The sequence below is a fragment of the Fundulus heteroclitus genome, chromosome 19, assembly GCF_011125445.2.
Source record: "Fundulus heteroclitus isolate FHET01 chromosome 19, MU-UCD_Fhet_4.1, whole genome shotgun sequence".
Classification (NCBI taxonomy): Eukaryota; Metazoa; Chordata; class Actinopteri; order Cyprinodontiformes; family Fundulidae; genus Fundulus; species Fundulus heteroclitus.
In genome coordinates this window covers 21312023-21324499 of record NC_046379.1, presented here as the reverse complement: position 1 = coordinate 21324499, position 12477 = coordinate 21312023, and the positions used below count along the sequence as shown (strand labels likewise).

At 46.4% G+C, this 12477-nt stretch overlaps 1 gene segment (V, D, J or C); it reads right to left on the bottom strand.

The window, feature by feature from the left end:
* Nucleotides 1–258: 258 nt before the first annotated feature.
* On the bottom strand, nt 259–2746 carry LOC118567023. The segment is given in 4 exon segments: nt 259–807; nt 1585–1689; nt 2005–2083; nt 2735–2746. Coding segments are annotated over 4 exon segments (516 nt in total).
* Between the last annotated feature and the right edge of the window lie 9731 nt (nt 2747–12477).

Below are 12477 nucleotides of genomic sequence, written 5' to 3'. Positions count from 1 at the left end.
TTGAGGTTTTTTGTTTCTGTTAAAAAATAATTGTATTAAAAAATAATCATGTTTTCTGATGACACTCTTGATCCATAAATTTTAGAATATATTCATATATGAAGAGTAGCATGGAGGGATCTGAAAAAAAATATTTCTTCTCTTCATGAGCTGTTGTTAAATTACCTTAATGACCGTTATTTAAAGTGTCATTCCTTTTTTGATGAATCCAACTTTTATCTTTTTTATTTTTTCATTAAAAAGAACCACTCTCCATTGTAATGTATCAGAGCAAGCTTTATTAGAGCCACAGCAAATGAATCCCACTCCCATCCAGCTACTGAGCTCCACACATTAATCTAAGTTATTGATTCACAGCAATGTTGTTCAGCGTCACACAAAGCTTTAGCTTCTCTTCCAACCATCCAGACTCATACTGATGAGAGCAGCAGGTGTTTTCCTCCTGCTCTCCCTCCCAGAACTCCTGTCCTGGGCTTCATCAGCCTCTCTAGCCCTCACAGCGGCTCCTTTGGATGGTCTGGGCCGTGGTGTGGTCGTGATGGAGGACCCTGCACGAGTACATCTCTCCATTCATCCAGGTCTCCTGGCTCAGGCTTAAGGTGCTGCTGCTGCTGTAACGTCCGCTCTTCTCCTCCTCTGGGCTGGTCAGGACCCCCTCTCTCACCTCGGTACCGTCCACCTCCCAGCTCACAACGGCTCCCTGAGGGGAGTAGCCGCTCAGCAGGCAGACCAGCGTGGCCGAGCCCCTGGAGAGCTGCTCAGAGGAGGGAGTCAGCAGAGAGACTGAGGGTCTGACCTTGGGGCCAGCTGGAGAGGAGAGCAGAGACACACAATGAGCAGATCAGCTTCTGCTGGAGGACACACAGCTGGACACCACACAGTTATTATAGTAAATGATATTATAATAACACAAATGAGACAGGGTTTTTAGATGTTGGGGTTTATAAATCCATCAAACTCATTTACTTCAGTGTAAAGTTTTAATTTAATGTTAGAATTGGCTAGAAACAATAGAAGAAGCAACATAATGTCAGCGTCACATAAATATAAATGAAACAACATTTTACTGTAAATATGTTGGTTCTTTAAAGATCCGGTTAATGAAAAACAAAATGGCAGAAGACAGTTAGAGACTTTTCCGTCTGTCTTTTTCACTTCCTCTTCACTGCATCAAACTAACGAACTGTAAACTTAAACTACTCCGAGTAAAGATTTATATATTTTAATTTTCTTATCTGCGCCAACAACACATTTTTTGTAACTTACATTTAAAATGCAAAAGAACTATTTGTGCTTTCAAAATTTTGATCTTCCACTAAGTTCTAAAGAAAATATATCATTATTCACTATCACTATTTAAATAAAGAAATACAATGTTTTAAAAACGTTATTTCATCATCAAATAAACAACATAAGAAAATAGTTTGTCTGAACTTATTGTGAAAAATTGTCCAAGATGTCAACAATACAAAAGTTTCAAAAAAATTCAATAAAAGGTTCAGTATAACAAAAATAGTAATGTTTAAGCTAAATGTATTTAAAAACTAAGTTTTGTATCAGATAAAATGAAATGCTGGTACTTACAGTGATGGATGAGTTTGGTTCCTCCACCAAAAGTGTACCACAGTGATACAAAGTCATTAAGAGGCCGTACAAAAACCTCCTGCACTCTCTGCAAGCATCTTTCCACTTAAGAAAAAAGGTTTTTACCCTAAAACTTGAAGCTAAAGCTTTTGTTCAAAAACAGTCATGTAACACAGATTACATTTCCTCCATTTACAATCAAAAATCATATTTCTTTCAGGATTTTGTTGTTACTGTTTATCAATGAAAGAAAGAGTTTTCCTCTCTGTCTCTATTGTCTTCTTTGTTGAGATGATTCGAATTAGAAGCTTAATTTAAATAACATAAACACAGCAAAATGTAAGTTAATTAGTTTTTGTAGAATATTTAATAGAGGAATAATGTCAATACAAGTGGAAGTTTTACATAAAAAACACATACCTTCATAATTGAAAAAATGTTTTCCATCTAGTAAAGTTGTAAATGTCTCTATTTTCTCTTCTTGTATTCCAATAAGATCCTGAATGGTTTAAATGGCTAAACTATTTGTGCTGATGTTGTGTCTGTGTTTGTCTTCAGCGTGCTGAGAGCAGAGCAATCATTTCCATAGAGAGGAGGCTTTGCATGGTCAGCTGATCCTCCAGGGAACTGAGAAGGTTTATAGTCCTGTGAGTTCAACACTGCAGGACTCAGACCTGTCAGTGGAGCCAGCAGAAACAACCAGCACCATGACCCTCATCACCATCCTCATCTGGACGCTGACCTGCTGCTGTTTTACAGGTTCATTCCCTCAGCAACATTTCCAGCATGATGTGCTGCCTTTTCTCTCGTTTCTTTCTGCTGATAAATGAAGGATTTGTTTTTGTCTGCAGGATGCAGCGCTCAGGTGACTGTGACTCAGCCTCCACTGGTGACATTTACACCAGGATCCACTGCCACCATCAAGTGTACAACAAATCCTGCTGTTTACCGCTATACTGACGGTGACCAGGATATGTTCTGGTATCAGCAGAAACCAGGACAGCCTCCAAAGCTTCTGATACATTACGTACATAAACTTCAGTCAGGAACACCAGCTCGGTTTAGTGGCAGTGGAAATGGGACTGACTTCACTTTGACCATCAGTGGAGTTCAGGCTGAAGATGCAGCAGATTACTACTGTCAGAGTTACCATAGCGGCCATGTGTTCACACAGTGATTAGTAGCCGTACAAAAACCTCCCTCAGTCAGACTGCAGACTCACTGAGCTGTTAGAGCAGAAACTGACTGCAGCTGCTGAGGAGGAATAACTCTGATACAGACCACTGAACACAGAGCTGACAGAAACATCACCAAGCACTGATCTCACACTAATCTTTATGATAAACTTCAGTTTTTAGTCCTTTTGGATCTTTTACAGAAAGCTGTCAGTAGAACAACATTCATATAATAAATATTAGCATCTTCTCCTCTACAGTGGAGCCCAATTCTTCATACCCTGGCAGATTTAGGTTTAGATGAATCTTTTAATTTGACCAGCATGTTTCTCCTCACTGGAAGTAATGTCAACATTTTGGAGTGGCCCTGCCAGAGTCCTGACTTGAATCTGAAAGAGAATTTGTGGAGTTACTGATCAGGGTGATGGTAAAGAGGCCTTCTGACCTCAAAGACCTGTAGCTCATCACCAAAGATAAAATATCTAAATACTGGTGGTAACCTGAAAAAAGCTGGTTAATGTTCCCTCTCCAGACTGTAGAGATTGTAAATGTCTGAGCTCCATGGTGGTGGAGAGCTCATACAGTGATCTTGACTGGTAGAAAAACAAAGCAAACAAAAGCTTCTCCAGTTTGAATGAAGCTGCAGGAGCTGAGGCTTGGTGAAACAGATCTGCTGGGAAGTTAATAAATGACAACTTTAATCAAGAAAAACACAATCCTGAAGCTTCCTAAAAGCTGCTTTAAATTCAAAGTGTTGTATTAAAGCCTCTGTTTTTAGCTGTAAGCTTGTTTAGTTAGTCTGCTGTTATCTAACAGGACTTCTGAAGAATTGCTCTAAAGTTGTATAAACAGGTTTTATTACTATTAACAGCTTCTTATTATCAAGTGTATTGACATAGAGTTACAACAGTGTCCAGAGTGGTCACACTTCAAAGCATCACGCTCGTTTATATTGAAAACAGGAGAAGACAGCATGCTACAACATCCAGGAGTCACAGCTTCCTTCATCTTTAATGTATTTGACTGGAAGTTGTCTTTTAACAAGTCTTGTTACCAAGTTTTAACCACAAGTCACGCTAGAAATATACCATAACTTCTAATTAAAAAGGATAATTAGCATCTTGTTTCAGAAAACTAGTATTTAAACCTGCTTACATCCACTTCAGTAAATTAAACTAGATAATTCTATTATATTTATGTTGCTAAGATAATTTTCTTTGTTTATTAAATCACATTTCATGGAGGGGATGTGCAAATATAAGGAAGTGTTGTTGAAAGACTGACACACAACATTTGAACTCAACTTAAAATGACAGGTAAATATTTTCCGGAGATGAAGTGGTAGTTGGGATCACCTCTGTTCTTTTTTATCAGAGCCGGTGTGGATTTGAACTCTGAACTAAGAAATACAGCAGAGGTGAAGACTACTGGGACCATCCATCAACGTGAGAGGAAATGTGGAGGTGGTGATCATGCAGATTTGTTGGTGCTGGTCTGGAACAAAACTCATCCAGATCGATCCATTTAACTCCAACAAGATTTACTGGTTCCTCAAACCACAGATATTTCCACAGTATCCTTGTTCTAGCTAAACTGAACCTAAGTTTCATTTTGGACTAAAGTGTGGACTGAATTAGATGTGACATTGCATCATGTCTGCTGTTGTAAGAGCTGGGGATGATGCCAGTGGTGCTGATTCATTCAGTCACAGGTATTTATTTATTTTCTGATTGTTCCACAGCGGTTACATTCAGCAGGTAAACACGCCCATGGTAACACACCTCAGCTCCCCACAGCCTCCACCGCCGCACTCCCCCACCACTGGTTTCCCTGTTCCTGTCTGAAAATGTGCTAAAACTGCAGCTCTGTGCATGAGCTTAGTCAAGAAATCACATCTACCACCAATTTCCCCTGCAGCAGCAGCAGCGGTGTGGGGGTGACATGTGCATCAGTGCTTGTCTCCGGTCCAGAGTCACAGCACCATGAGCAGCGCTATTTATAGGTGCTGCGTGATCGATACAGATACAGAGACTGTTAGAAATATGTGAAAGTAATCATTTTCTTTTTATTTAGTTAGAGGCATTTAGTCGGTTTTAAAGAGCTGGCTTACAGAAATGTTCTATTGTTTTAACTTCACACAGGGAGAACAGATGCTCCTCTCAGACGAGGAATGTCTTGCTTTATATGTTAATCCTATACGTCTATGTATGCCAAACCCCATTTTGTAAACCCCCCTTGTCCTTTCTTTTGTGTTTTAACCCCCATATTGTGAACTCCTGAATCCTCCTACCCCCCTTGATGTCCGACAATAAAGGAGAAAGACAAAGACAAAGCTAGATCGAGTGCAGATGAGCCAAGACTGTGGAACAGGTCGTTTCTGGCTCCTCTGCCCTCTTTCTGCTGGGAGAGTCTAAACTTGTCTTTGTGTTGGTTTTCTTTCCAGGATAATAAGTTTTTTTTTTTGTTTTTTTTGCAGCTCTAGTAGCTCGCTTTTTCTGAAAGTAGGCTGACAGGAAGGGGGTGGAAGAGGGGGAGAGACATGCAGCAAAGGTCCACGGGTCAGATTCGAACCCGGGTCGAAATAAGGCCTCCGTATATGGGCCACGCTACCTGCTGCACCACAAGCGCGCCCGTATAATAAGGGTTTTATTTATCGTAACCCTATCAGAGACCATGTCACTCAGTTTAATCTTGTTAATAAAACTTTAAACCCAGATGAAATTTTCCCACTACTGACGTAAATGACGTGAAGTGATGAGAGAGAAAGAGACATTTTCTGATTGCCGCTCGGTTTCTTCTCCTGGATCCGTTGCAATTCTCTGCTCTGTTGCCTCAGATTCCTCTCTCTCTCTCTCTCTCTCTCTCTCTTGGTTCCTCTCCTCCTTCATCACTAACTTTGACCTTAGATGTCTCACCTGACAGTATCCCTGATTTCAGCCAACTGAGCATATTTGTGACAATGAATGAAGTAGAGGCCACAAGCTAGATGTGCATTTACAGCACAGTGAAGATACCTTCCTCTATATTTCATCTTAAAATGAAGCGTAAAAGAAGAATTCTTCTAAATACATACATTTTTCATGTGAATACAATTTATTTATTAAATTTATAGTTTTTAATTTTAATTTTTTACCATCACACTTTGGTAATCCCTGTATTAGAGTCATCTCTCACTGAATCCTTCACTCAACAGATAAAGTCAAATGATCAAAAAGACATGATTGTCACGTTTGTAGATGTGAACCAAAAATTCAGCCAACATTTTAAAAGGTTTATTCAGAAGGTGAACTCTGGCCATTTAAGCCAGGCAGGCAGTGATGAACTTGAGCCAGTGATGAAGGCAGGAGAAGACTTGAACAGATAATAGAAGCTGAAGGCTCACCAGAGCGGGCAGAGAGAGCAGCAGGACCTCACAGGAAGCAGAGCAGACTAGCAGCACGCAGACACTGGAAACCTTCTTCAGTGAGTGTCAGGATTTGGGTTTTGTTTCAGCTGTTTGTTAATTTTGATTTATTAGTTAACTCTCCGGTCTTTAAAATCAGTTTTGGTTTTGGGCTCTTTCTTGTTTGGTTTCTATTATAGCCTGTGTGTGTTGTGTTTAGTCTTAGGTTTAGGTTCTGGATTAGTTTTGGTTTATGGAATAGGTTAGATTTTATTGTAGTTTGATTTTATTTATGTTTCCAGTTCAGTTCTGTCTCTTCCCAGCAATCTGCCAGCTCACTCAATCTGTTTATCTGTCACTCCCCAAACACCAGTTACCAGCCAATCAGATCTGCTCACCTGTCAACCTCCAGTCACTAGCCAATCAGTTCAGTTCAGTTTCCACCTGTCACTTGTAATTAGTCTTCACTCCCGTTCACCTGCTCACTCCCCTATATAGTCCTGCTACAAACATCTGCAAACTGCCAGATCATTAACGAGCCCACGGTGAGTTTTGTTTCCAGCGTTCCTTTCTTGATTGACCTGTTGATGCTAACCTGAGAGCCTTTTTGATTCTGAGCCAGCCTGTTCCCTGATCTGTTTTTCCTGCCCTGTCTGACTGATTTACCGGTTTACCGACCTGATTCTGTCCCATGGTTATCCGAGCTTGCTTTGCCTTGTTTGTACCTCTGCCTATTTTGGACTGCCTTTTGTGTACCGGATTTTGGACTGCCATTTTGACCATTGAGCCTTGCCTGTCCCTGTTTTATTATTAAATACTGTTTTTTGCCTTCACCTCACTTGTTTGGTTTGAATACTGGGTTTGCCTGATTCTAGTTCGTAACAGAATGATCTGGCCCATCTAAAACCTATCGCCAAACAAGTTTGTAGAGGTTTTTTTTTCCCCCCTCCACAAATTATGGCTTTGGAGGGTTCCAGATTGGCGTTCTGTCCCCCTGGTGTCGGTCCCAGACGCCATCTCTCCAGTAGCCGCAGCAGCAGTAACTCGCTGCCTGCTCGGAGCTTACGATTGGGAGGGCTGTTTTTAACAGATTCAGGTTCTGCTCAAAATATAAGGGATCACTCACCCAGCGACACCGCTGTCGGCTCTGCCCATGGGTTTTATCCTGACCCAACTTTGTTTATGGAGGTCGAAGCGGAGGTGGTGCGGGATCTTCGCCAGGATCTTTTTCTCTCTCTCCCTCCAGAAGAGGAGATGCAGGGGACGCTGTGGGCTCCGCCGAGCCCGGCTCTACCGAAGGAGTTAAACCTCCAGCAAGTCCTGCCGTCCCGCCGTCGGAGGAGGGGACGGAAACCTGTGGGTCGCTCCCTCACCCGTTCTGTTCGGCCGACAGGCGAGCCAGTACCGCGCCCGTCCGTTGCCACTTCCTGCCCAGTGGATCGGAGTCCGGTGCTCCCCAGAGCTGAGCAGCCCACAGCGCCTCCTGGTGGCGCCCGTGATGCTGAGGATCTGGCTCTGGAGGACCAGATAAGAGCTTTTGCCCCTATTATTAAAGGCCTTAGGGAGGCTCTTTTCAGCCAGTATTCAGAGGAGCTGGAGGCTAAATTAAAGGAGGTCGAGGGGCACTATAGAGCGGCTCTCCAGGGTTTCTATAGTGGACTCAATCCTGTCCCCAAGGGTCCAGCCGACGCCTCGGCACCTGCACCTGTCCCAGAGGACCCGCCCCCTACCTCAGCTCCAGTGCCGGCTTCCGGCAGCTATAAAGCAGCACTGTCTGCGCAGCCGGTCCAAGACGCTGCAACCCTGGAGGGTCCGCAGCCGGCCCAAGACGCTGCAACCCAGGAGGCTCCGCAGCCGGCCCAAGACGCTGCAACCCCGGAGGCTCCGCAGCCGGCCCAAGACGCTGCAACCCCGGAGGCTCCGCAGCCGGCCCAAGACGCTGCAACCCAGGAGGCTCCGCAGCCGGCCCGAGACGCTGCAACCCAGGAGGGTCCGCAGCCGGCCCGAGACGCTGCAACCCAGGAGGGTCCACAGCCGGCCCGAGACGCTGCAACCCAGGAGGGTCCGCAGCCGGCCCGAGACGCTGCAACCCAGGAGGGTCCGCAGCCGGCCCGAGACGCTGCAACCCAGGAGGGTCCGCAGCCGGCCCGAGACGCTGCAACCCAGGAGGGTCCGCAGCCGGCCCGAGACGCTGCAACCCAGGAGGGTCCGCAGCCGCCAGTCTGCGACGTGGGAACCCAGGAGGGTCCGCCGCCAGTCTGCGACGTGGGAACCCAGGTGGGTCTACCACTGGTCCATGATGAGGGGGTTCAGACGAGCCCTCTTTCAGGCCGCAACTCGGGGGCTCATCGGGACACTGGGCGTCGTGGCCCTCGCCCAGACGACAAGCGGCGTCATGGCCCTCGCCCAGACGACAAGCGGCGTCGTGGCCCTCGCCCAGACGACAAGCGGCGTCGCGGCCCTCATCCAAACGACAAGCTCCGTCGGGGGTCTCGCCGAGAAGACAAGCACCCAGAGCCCCATGGAGACTTAGAGGTCCCTGGACCTCTTCTGAAGCTCTTACCCCCTCACCTTTGGCTTGACAGCCAACTTCCCAAGTGGCTGACCAAGCTCTCTCTGTCGGAGGTTCTGGAAGGGTTACTGATGAGGTTCTGGGTGTTAAAGGGTCTGGGAGCATCTGAAGCCTGTAGCCAGGTCCCGTCTGAACCTGAAGCTGAAGCCTGTAGCCAGGCCCCGTCTGAACCTGTAGCCTGTAGCCAGGGGCCGTCTGAACCTGAAGCCTGTAGCCAGGCCCCGTCTGAACCTGAAGCCTGTAGCCAGGCCCCGTCTGAACCTGAAGCCTGTAGCCAGGGGCCGTCTGAACCTGAAGCCTGTAGCCAGGGGCCGTCTGAACCTGAAGCCTGTAGCCAGGGGCCGTCTGAACCTGAACCCTGTGGCCAGGCGCCTCCTGAACTCTGTAGCCAGGCGCCTCCTGAACCCTGTGGCCAGGCGCCTCCTGAACCCTGTAGCCAGGCGCCTCCTGAACTCTGTAGCCAGGCGCCTCCTGAACTCTGTAGCCAGGCGCCTCCTGAACTCTTTAGCCAGGCGTCTCTTCTAGCTCTTAGTCCGGCGCTGTCTCCAGCCTTTAGTCCGGCGCCAGGTTCTGTTCTCTCTCTCTCCAGGCGTCGGTTCCTGAGGGTCCTGTTCTTCCGACGGCCTCCGAGGTTGCTGTTCTGCCGACGGCCTCCGAGGTTGCTGCTCCGCCGACGGCCCCCGAGGTTGCTGCTCCGCTGCCGGTCTCCAAGAGACATGCTCCGCCGCCGGCCTATGAGAGACCTGCTCCGCCACCGGCCGCCGGACAACTTTGCTAACCGGGGCCGTCCTACAGGACACCCGCCGGATTACCTGTCTCACAGGGGTCATCCGCCGGGACGACCGCCGGAGAACCTGACACGCCTAGGACGTCCGCCGGAGAACCTGACACGCCTAGGACGTCCGCCGGAGAACCTGACACGCCTAGGACGTCCGCCGGAGAACCTGACACGCCGAGGCCGTCCGCCGGAGAACCTGACACGCCGAGGCCGTCCGCCGGAGAACCTGACACGCCGAGGCCGTCCGCCGGAGAACCTGACACGCCGAGGCCGTCCGCCGGAGAACCTGACACGCCGAGGCCGTCCGCCGGAGAACCTGACACGCCGAGGCCGTCCGCCGGAGAAACCTGACACGCCGAGGCCGTCCGCCGGAGAACCTGACACGCCGAGGCCGTCCGCCGGAGAACCTGACACGCCGAGGCCGTCCGCCGGAGAACCTGACACGCCGAGGCCGTCCGCCGGAGAACCTGACACGCCGAGGCCGTCCGCCGGAGAACCTGACACGCCGAGGCCGTCCGCCGGAGAACCTGACACGGCTGGGTCGTCCTCCTGGACGCCCGCCTGAGAACCTGACTCGCCGGGGTCGTCCTCCTGGACGCCCGCCTGAGAACCTGACTCGTCGGGGCCGTCCTCCTGGACGCCCGCCTGAGAACTTGACTCATCTTGCTTTGTTTTAGTTTGTATTTGGACATTTATTTGATTCTAGCCCTCCGTCCTGCACCTCCCTCCACCCGCCCGGTCTAGTCTGTTTTTGTTTATCATTTGTCTTGTTTAAGGACGTCTGGTATCCGTCCTTAAGGGAGGGGCTCTGTCAGGATTTGGGTTTTGTTTCAGCTGTTTGTTAATTTTGATTTATTAGTTAACTCTCCGGTCTTTAAAATCAGTTTTGGTTTTGGGCTCTTTCTTGTTTGGTTTCTATTATAGCTTGTGTGTGTTGTGTTTAGTCTTAGGTTTAGGTTCTGTATTAGTTTTGGTTTATGGAATAGGTTAGATTTTATTGTAGTTTGATTTTATTTATGTTTCCAGTTCAGTTCTGTCTCTTCCCAGCAATCTGCCAGCTCACTCAATCTGTTTATCTGTCACTCCCCAAACACCAGTTACCAGCCAATCAGATCTGCTCACCTGTCAACCTCCAGTCACTAGCCAATCAGTTCAGTTCAGTTTCCACCTGTCACTTGTAATTAGTCTTCACTCCCGTTCACCTGCTCACTCCCCTATATAGTCCTGCTACAAACATCTGCAAACTGCCAGATCATTAACGAGCCCACGGTGAGTTTTGTTTCCAGCGTTCCTTTCTTGATTGACCTGTTGATGCTAACCTGAGAGCCTTTTTGATTCTGAGCCAGCCTGTTCCCTGATCTGTTTTTCCTGCCCTGTCTGACTGATTTACCGGTTTACCGACCTGATTCTGTCCCATGGTTATCCGAGCTTGCTTTGCCCTGTTTGTACCTCTGCCTATTTTGGACTGCCTTTTGTGTACCGGATTTTGGACTGCCATTTTGACCATTGAGCCTTGCCTGTCCCTGTTTTATTATTAAATACTGTTTTTTGCCTTCACCTCACTTGTTTGGTTTGAATACTGGGTTTGCCTGATTCTAGTTCATAACAGTGAGGGCTGAACACAAGCAGAGTTTCCAAATCCAGCTGGCTGAGCACACAGGAATTGGGAGCGTCATGGCGGCAGAGCACATGAGAATAGACCAGACGTTCTGGCAATGAGTAGATGAGTGAGGCAGGTATTTGAAGGCAGGGAACCAGGTGAGCAGAGCTGACTCTGATTGGTAGTGGCAGGAGCTGCTCTGCAGGTGAGTGGTGGCAGAGAGATGATGATGATTGGATGGTGACTGAGAGGTGAGAGAATGTCCAAAACTATGACAATGATGGATAGTATTGTTAGACTTATTACACAGTTGTAACATTTTGGAGACTGTTTTTCACAAACGTTAGTTTTAGCTTTAGTTTTGATGGTGGTAATTTGCATTCAGTCTTGGTTGCTACAAATAGTGATCAGAAGAAATGCAAAGATGATTGACATTAATTAACATTGGAGATAATTAGAAACATGCTTTAAATATCTTAATGTGTTAATGAGAACAGGACAGCTGATATCAATTGGAGCAGAATGGTCTCATTAAAAGAGAAAGATGCTTAAAAACATTTTTCATTTGTCCGCTATGGTTCCATTCAATGAAACACGTTTCTGCCGTCATCCCACTGCATGAAGAGGTTCTTCACAGGCAAGAATACGGCTGCCCCTTAGATTTGACCAAATCTTGAACTCATTGAATCAACGAAGGAAGTGGTCATGGTGTGACACATTCAAAGAGACAGAACAGACAAAACGGAGGAAAGGAAAAAGATTAAGAAAAATGAGGCCATCAGCCACATTTATATAAACGTATGAATGCATTCATGTACTCATACATTGATACGTACTCATACAAATGCTTATCAATGAATTAATAAACCCACAAGTCTGCTTCAGTGTGTAGGTATTGTGCACAGGTGTGAGAAATGTGTTTTAGTTTTGTACAGTTGTACTGTTTTATTGTTGTAATTTACCTTATTTTTAACTTAGTCTTCTTTGTCTCATTTATACAGTCTTACTCCATTGTTCCACTTTAGGTGCATTGGATGTGCAACATATGTTTTTATTTGCATCTACTTTAATTGGACAAAGGAGGGCAGCATCTGTCTGTTGCAGAAACTGAAACTTTTCATTCAGCTCCAACCGTGCTGCTCTTCTAGGCCCTCAGTGTGATTTTGTGTGGCCCTCAACCGCAGTACAAAAATGGCACTAATTTAGTTTTCCAGCTCAAGGTTGGAGGTTGATGCAGGTAAAACAAGAACTGGTAGTGAAACTTTCATCGATTCATTGCAGAACAATTAAAGTCTTCTAAAAATGGAAGATACAACACAAAGTACTCATCTTTTATCAATCTGGTTTTTAGCTTTTAACTGGATTTCATAGTAAATAGGAGCACAA